Source organism: Oryzias melastigma, linkage group LG14 (genome assembly GCF_002922805.2).
Source record: "Oryzias melastigma strain HK-1 linkage group LG14, ASM292280v2, whole genome shotgun sequence".
Classification (NCBI taxonomy): Eukaryota; Metazoa; Chordata; class Actinopteri; order Beloniformes; family Adrianichthyidae; genus Oryzias; species Oryzias melastigma.
Window position 1 is genome coordinate 28,598,478 of NC_050525.1, and position 8,443 is coordinate 28,606,920.

The 8,443-nt window shown below is 38.1% G+C and overlaps 1 protein-coding gene across 3 annotated transcripts; it reads left to right on the plus strand.

The window, feature by feature from the left end:
* The first annotated feature begins 297 nt into the window (after positions 1 to 297).
* On the plus strand, positions 298 to 7,747 carry cldn2 (claudin 2). Of its 3 annotated transcripts, none has more exons than XM_024263588.2 (3): positions 298 to 1,042; positions 3,268 to 3,775; positions 6,423 to 7,747. In XM_024263588.2, the coding sequence occupies exon 3, from the start codon at positions 6,440 to 6,442 to the stop codon at positions 7,256 to 7,258; it is 819 nt and encodes a 272-aa protein (XP_024119356.1). In that variant the 5' UTR covers positions 298 to 1,042; positions 3,268 to 3,775; positions 6,423 to 6,439; the 3' UTR covers positions 7,259 to 7,747. The 3 variants fall into 3 exon arrangements, with proteins under 3 accessions (XP_024119356.1, XP_024119364.1, XP_036071001.1); XM_024263596.2 differs by having other exon boundaries at positions 3,314 to 3,775; XM_036215108.1 differs by lacking the exon at positions 298 to 1,042 and having other exon boundaries at positions 2,736 to 3,775.
* The last annotated feature ends 696 nt before the right edge of the window (positions 7,748 to 8,443 follow it).

Consider the following 8,443-nt stretch of genomic DNA (forward strand, 5'->3'; position numbering starts at 1 on the left):
ACTATTTTCCATTTAATTTTAAATATTGTCTTGATTCTGTTTTTATGTTTATCAAGTAATAAAAAAGGGAAACTCACAAAATACTTTTCCCAGTGATTAAAAACAACTGAAATTTTGATTTACAAAAAATATTGATATCGGTATCGATATCGGTGATAATAATTGTTATTGGATCGGTATCGAAACAATACCCAAACGGTCTGTATCGGCCAGAAGTAACGTTCACAGGTTGTGAACAAAAGACTCAAGCAAAGACTCAGGAACTCAGCAGAGAGAAAAAAAGAAGATGGCAACAAAAACTCTCGACTGCGAAGTTTGGGGCTCCAGCGGTGTTCATCTTTTTATTAATCGTCCTCAACCTTACAAAGCCCGGATGGAGGCCTAATGTCTCAAATATACATATATGAAAACAAGAGCGGCACAACCTGAGGGTTACAACCTGAAGGAAGAAAGGAGGTGGTCTGGTCCCAGCGACAAAGTGCACCTTCAGGCTGGGTCTGTTCCATTGACTGTGAAATATACAGTCATATACAGTCATATACAGTATATACAGTCAATGGTCTGTTCCAAAAGTGTCTCATCAGTCTGATCGGACACAGCTGTAACTTTTTTTTCCATCGCCTGTTTGACCTTCTGCATCTTCAGTTTGCAGATTGACTGGGTTGGATTTTTCTGGGTGAATTTGGCGTCCAGCTGCAGCGGCGGCGGCGTGCGGAGCTGCAGGCTGACCTGAGCCGCCTCATTAATATGCAGGGCGTCCAGATAAGGCCTCTCTGTGCCTCATAAGAATGGCTCAGTGTGAGAGAGTGTGGACGTTGCCCTCTCAGTGAATGGATTACGCCCTAATCCCATTATGATGCCGCTGCCATGTGAGGGCTGATTGGGAGGATTAGAAACCGAAGGCTGGAGCCGGACCACCGGATCAGCAGCAGAGCGGGCGACTCAACACCGCTAAGACAGTCTTATGGCAACTGAGAAGAGTCTGGAGGACTCTTCTCAGAGAAGCAGACGTCTGTCTGTAATCTGGGACTACGCTGACATGGTACGTATCGCCTCCGTCATCCGAGTTTTAGTCTATCAGGAGTTACATCAACTCCAGAGGAACAAAAATATGATAAATGTGATAAAGTCTGAGTCAGCTTTAATTATTAATGCAAATTTATTCAGTGTAATCTTAAAGTGACATGAAAAATATTTTAGAATGTTTTAGATTAACTGTTGGATTAAAGTTTATGTTCAGTTATGGAGCATTTTTACAAAGAAAAATCAAAATTAAATGATTATTCTGACAATTAAAATCATGTAACAGCGAGATTTATCAAAGACTCTCATTTTTAGAATATTACACACAAGATGCTGAGTTAAAAAGAATAAAACAATTAATTATTACGTTTTAAAGGAGAAAAAATGTCAAAAACAAACAATAATTTAATGAAAAAAATGTTTAAACAAAAAAATAACATGTTAATATGTTTAAAATGAATCAAACAGAGGAGTAAAAAATAGAACAAAAAATGAGTAAAAACACAAATCACTGATTACAAGGTGAAAAAGGTAATGAAGTACGTAAGTAAATGAATAAATAAAAAGATAAATTAAATAAATATAGATAAAATACATAGATAAATATAAATATGATTAAATTAAATTAATATTGGCACCATATTTTGGCTACTTTGAACAGGAAAAACAAAAAACCTCTAAGAACAAAATAAAGTAGTAAATACAAAAGTTTGATGGGACATGTTGATGTTTGAACAAAAAAATAGTTTTGAAAAGTAAAACTCTGCTTTTTTAGCATATTAAGGTATATTTAAATATTTTTTCTAAATTAAGTGTGTTTACATTTTTAGATTAATCAGAATTATTTTATTTTTGTCACATTAGACAACAGTTTGAAACGATAAAAGATCATTTGAGCATTTTTTATTAAATTATATATTCTTTTCAAATGTCATGTTAGAATTTTAACTATTCTGGTCGCAGTTCTGATGTATTAACTGTAAATTACAACCAGATTATGTAAGACAGAAACGGAATCAGTTTTGATTTTTTAGACTTTCTGTTTTTCACATCTGGAGTTTTAATCAAAATATTTCATGTTTACTTTGAGTTATTTTTTAATAATTTTGTTTTAGCAAAGTTTGTGTAAAACCTTTAAAAAACAAAATCAAAGCCTACAAAAACATTAACATCTACATCTTTAGTCGCAGTTTAATAAAGAAATCATTTTGATTTAACACATCAGAAATAAAACAATATTTATAAGAAACATTTTTGTGATTATTAATAAAGAACTTTTAATGTATATATAATGAGTTCCTGGAGTTATATGTATATTCTGTATAAATGTAAATATGTTTATTTATGATTAGGAGCAATTACAGTTTCATAAAGAGAGCACTGTGTTCTATTATTTATTTGTTTATTTATATATTTGCTTAATTGTTAGTTTAATTTCTAATAAATTCAATAGTTAATATCTTAAATAGATCTAATATTTCTGTTTTATTATAATGTCGTGCTGCAGTCCTGTTCTTACTGCGTCTTTGAGCAAAAATTCAAAAATAAAATCACAAACTGTCCAAAATGTAGACACGCCCCCAAAGCTGATGACATCACAGCAGGAGAAACCATCAAAAAATCTACATTTCAAAATAGAAAAACCAAAATATACATGTTAGGATATCCAAAAGACGTTTTAAATTATTATGGGATGGCCATAGGACCTGGAAGGTCAAAGTTTCCTTGACCTTTGACCTCAGGTGGAGATTCTACTTTAAAAATTCTCCTTTAGTCCGTTTTACAGTTTAAACTTTTCTCGAGGATTTTGATTTGTTGCTACTTAAAGTTTGTAGGTTTTAAATGCGGGTTAGCGTGGCGAGCTCACAGAAGTGGCGTTTTCCTGCTGCTCGCTCATGTTTCACAAGAATATTGTAAAAAAAAAATCAAATGTGAGAATCTTTGACTCAAGCAGAACGAAATGATATTAACAAAAAAAGAAAACTGAGTAACCAAGGAAATCCAATTAATCAATCAAGGTGATGTTTTCTTAATTTGAGATTTTATATCAGAAATAAAATGAATAAATACTTTTTTTTAAATAAAACTAAAAGGTTTTTTGCCTTTAAATAAAATATTTTGGCCACAAATTTTAAAAGAGTTTGAATTTTTGATCAAATGAGACTCTTTAGACACAGAACTGAAACATTTAAGGCTCCTGGCGACTGAATCCTCTCAGGAATAAAAACGATTTCCTCTCTACAGGAATTGATTTTCCCGCCGTGACAGTAGGATGTGTGGTTTCCCACAGGCCTTTGCTGAACTGTTGGGTTGTGGGTCGCGCTGTGACCGGCGCCGTACCAAAGGTCTGTTCAGGAGAAATGAGCGATGGGAAAATGATTAACCTGCTGGATCTCTGCGATGCGTGTCACTATCAGAGCGTCAGGTGAAGGTCTGCAGGAAGGACGCAGAGCTCAAACCAGAGCAGGAGAGCATCCGGAGCCCACGGAGATGAGAGGCAGAGATCCGGAGACGATGCTCAGGACTTCTGACTCTGAACGGCTCCGTGATCCTCATTCCGCTCAGCTCTTTTCAAGCAGATAGTTGAAGGTCCCACTTGGATCTTTTGGTCCCATCAGTCTGATCCAGAAACGACATGACTGTTGAGTTCTGAGGATCCATCCACAGAAACACCACAGGAGAACCTGCATCTTCATCGGCTCCCTCCTCGTCCTCCACTGCAGCTGCAGCTTCAGAACCTCCAAACTCTGAGGTAAAGCTCCTGGTCTGTGATGGAGACATGTTCTGGTTTTTGACCAGAATGTGGATAAAATCCATCAGATGAAGACATGTGTGTGATTGGAACGACTGATGGATCTGAACGTGAAAAATCACATTCAGATTCGTCTTCTTTACCCTTTAACTACACAAAAAAGTTATTTTATTCTACCGCTTATCGTCTTGGTACGGAGCCCCTAAAGGGACATCAAAGTAAAAAAAAAAGAAAAAATGGAGTCAAGAAAAAAAATACATTTTGATTAGTAACTGATTACTATCTGGTGTACATCTTTTACTATCGATTTTTTTTTTACTACTTTAATTTTTACCAAAAAAACTTCTGTTTAGTAACTAATGCACACCAGATAGTAGCTTTTTTTTTTTTCTAAAAATAGAATTACATTTTTTTCTGGTTAATTGATTTGTACCAGTTACTATCCGGTGCATATCTGTTTTTTTTTAATATTATTATTTCAATTCTTGAAAAAAAAAACCTTCCCTTTTTGTCTTCAGTGTCCCTTTAGGGGCTCCGTACCTTGGGGAGTAATACACACTCTCAATATTTCTTAAAAACCCATTTTCTAAACGTTTCCCACCGTTTGGTTGAGCGGGCAGTGAAAGGGTTAAATGATGTCCTGATGATCAACTACGGCTGCTTGATTAATGTCGTTATTCCTCGTTAGAGTTATTATTACTCTGTAAATTGGGTTTATTTGATCAGAAGTTTGCGTCTATTTTTAGACTTTTATTCCACAAAAAGATGACAAGATAAGAACTTTCTTTCCTGACAGGACGGTAAAATCCAATTCAGCACGAGAAGAAACGAAATTCAGCCAAAGGTTGAATTTTAGAAAATTAAAGACTTTACTTACAAATAAAATGCTAATTTGAACAACAAACATGTTAATGTAGAAATTTGTATAAAAAGTGTTTTTTGTAAACATATTGTGACAGATTTATGGTGTAAAGTTCCAATAATTGATTTCTACAAACATCTGCTGGTTCTAAATGTAAAATAAAGCAACTTATTGGGATTTTTGAACAACATATTTGAATATAAGAATGTTTCCTTGCAGTAATGTTTCACGTTACAGAAATAAGGAAATGCATTGATTAGAAAACAAACAAACAAACAAACAAACAAAGACTCATTTCTGTCACATTTGATTAATTGTATGAATGTCTCGTAATCATTCACACTACAGTGATTCTCCTGCTCCTTTCTGTACGTTTTCAGCCCCTAAAACTCAATCACATTTTCAGAGATTTCATCTTCAACGTTCATCTCGTTCAGGACATTACTGCTTGTATTTTTGGTATTCAGAAACTTTATAGTTTTTGAAAAATTGAGCAAAATATGCCCCAATATTAAATGACTGAGAAAGTCTTTACATTACAACATTTAAAGTAGTTTAGCAACAAACCTTTAAATATATTCATGGAGTATGTTTTCATCTTTTTAAAGACATTGTGGGATTTTGGTTAAAAACTTCATAATCCTAATTAAAAAGCTACTGAGAATGTTTTTTTTAATTAAAAAATGGTCATAGGGGATTTTAAAGTTGTTCTCACTTGTATTTCATTCTGCCAAAAGTCTCCCATGCAAGTATATTAACTATATATTATATTTATAGTAATTTTCAAAAAATTTGGAGTTTAGCTAATATTTTAGCAACATGCTTTTGCTAATTTTGGGGTTTTTTACGTTTTTTTAGAGTTTAGCTTCTAATTTAGCAACAGGCTAATGTTTTTGGCTACTTTAGTTTACTGTGGAATTTTAGGACTAATCTGAAGTTTAGCTCATATTTAAGCAACACACTAAACACATTTGGCAGGTATTGGGGATTTTTAAGCAATTTTACAAGTTTTTCAGAAATTCAGGTCAACTCTGCGCTCTTTTATAGTACTTAAAAAAACTTTCCAGTCTTTTAGCAAACTCAACATTTTGGAAATAGCTTTTGCATTTTCAACAAATTCCTTCAGCAATCGAAATAAGTTGCGTCACAATTTTCAGTAAAAAGCCTCAGCATCTTCAGAGACTATACTTTCAGCAAAAAGCATTCACACAAGCATGCAGCTTTTCTAGTTACATATCGTAGTTATTAACTGATTGAAAGGAGTGAGAAGAAGCGAACTGTTGAACTCACACGAGTTACTTCATTTTACAGCTTGGCTTAGTTCTGTGATCCGGTTCTGATCGGATTTTTTTGAAGTAGCAATGTTGAGTTCTTTTTGATTATTCATTCATCTTCTTGACCGCTTCTTCCCTTCCGGGGTCGCGGGGTGCCGGAGCCTAACCCCTCTGCCGATGGGTGAAGGCGGGGTTCACCTGGACAGGTCGCCAGTCTGTCTCAGGGCCTCAATCACACACATACACTCTCACATTCACTCACATTTAGAGTCACCAATGAACCTATGAAGCATGTTTTTGGACGGTGGGAGGAAGCCGGAGTCCCCGGTGAAAACCCACGCATGCACGGGGAGAACATGCAAACTCCACACAGAAAGGTCCCAGCCGGGATTCGAACCGGGGCCTTCTCGCTGTGATGTCAAACCGTCTCCCAAACATCTGAGATTCTAATGAACTCTTTTGTGTTTTGGTCAAACCCGGCGATGGTCATCGTTTTTCTGTCTCTTCGTAGATCTCCTTGGCGAGGCGATGGCGTCTGCTGCTCTGGAGCTGATGGGTTTCATCCTGGGTCTCCTGGGAATGCTGGGAACCCTGGTGGCCACCGTCCTGCCGTACTGGCAGATCTCCGCACACATCGGCTCCAACATCGTGACGGCGGTGGCCAACATGCGCGGCCTGTGGATGGAGTGCGTGTACCAGAGCACGGGGGCCTTCCAGTGCGAGACCTACAACTCCATGCTGGCGCTGTCCTCCGACCTGCAGGCCTCGCGCGCGCTCATGGTCATCTCGCTGGTGTTGTCCATCTTGGCCGTCCTCTTGGCGGTGCTGGGGATGCAGTGCACGGTCTGCCTGGACAGCTCGGGCGCCCTGAAGAGTCGGATGGCCGGTGCCGGCGGGAGTTTGTTCCTCGCCGCCGGCTTGCTGGCCCTCATCCCCGTGTCGTGGACCACGCACGAGGTGGTGCAGACTTTCTACCAGCCCAACGTCCCGGCCAGCATGAAGTTCGAGCTGGGGGAGTGCCTGTACCTGGGTCTGGCCTCGGCGCTCATTTCCATGCTGGGCGGGGGGTTGCTGAGCGTATCGTGCTGCGAGGAGCGGGACGGCGGCCGCGGCAGACGGCACGGGGCGGGGCTGCCCTACCCGGTGGTCGCCGGCGTGTCCGGCGCTGGGGTTCGAACCACTTCCCAGACCTACCGCAACCCCACTCTGCAGGCGGGAGTCGGCCCGACCAGCAGGGGGCAGACGCTGGTCCGCAGCGCCAGCGGCAGCTCGGGGTCGAACGCTCAAAGAGTTCAGGGGGGGAAGAAGCCGACGGCCGCAGGATATGATGTCACAGGATACGTCTGAGGCTCCTCCTCCACTCCGAAGTTCATGGATGGATTTGATTTTTCACACTTTTTTAGAGGCACTGACGTAAAAAAGAGATCGTCTTCTCACAATCTGCAGGATATTTAAAGACAATTGTTTGTTTTTTATGAAAAACTATCATCAGAAAACTTTTAATAGAAACTTTGAGTTTGAGAAACTGTCCTCGTTTGTTCATCTCAAAGAGTTAAAAGCATTAAAAAAGTTTGAATATAAATTTAAAAGTGAGATCATCATATATGATTAAGGTTAAATTCTGTATTTCTTTTTGTTAGTAAAGACCTTCTCTGATGAAAATCATGTTGTGGCATTTTCCTAATGATGGACGACGTATATAAAGAATATTGCATTTCTTAGTATTTTTTTTATTCAAATTACTTTGAACCAGGAAAAGAAGAAAAATTGCCGTTTGAAAAAGATCATATTTGTCACATAGAAAATCTGCTGGGCGGGGCCACAAGCTCCTTGCTCCTCCCCTTTCTGATGCATCCACCTGGCTCCGTTTCAAGAAGCAGGTTTTTACAAAAATCATTAATTTATTCATTCATGCACTTATGGAGATTACTGGTTAAATTATTGACAGATCAAAAACCATTCTTTACTTAAGCGACAGAATGACCTTTCTGACATTATTATTTATTCATTATTTAATAATGATTTAAATGTAGACGTTCGCATTAATTGCAGATATTTTCTCTGTTTTACTGCTACAGTTATGTTGATCTTCTTGATGAAAATCTGCTCGTAGTCACATTGTAGGAACACATCAATTTCTGTCGAAGTATGAAACTCTAAAGATGTTCCCGTTGCCATGGTGAATCGTGCTGTCTTTGCTTTGATCAGGACTTTTAATGCTCCACCTGATTGTGGTTCTAACTACTTCACGTTGATTGAATCAAACATTTTCAGCTGTTCTGAAGCCGAAAACTAAGTTTGAGAATTTTGAGTCAGTGGACTCTGAGTTCAGGTTAGAACTCTAAATTTGTTAAACCTGCTTCTTGGAATGAACCCCTGAAGACAAATAGATCCATGAACGTCTTTGTTTTCCTCGTCTGAGATGGAATCCGGCTGAATAGCTCCGATATTATTCGCTGTTTTTGTTGCACCACTGTTTGGCTAATATTGTTTGCTGTTCACACTGTTAGAATTAAAACAGTGTTTTTTATT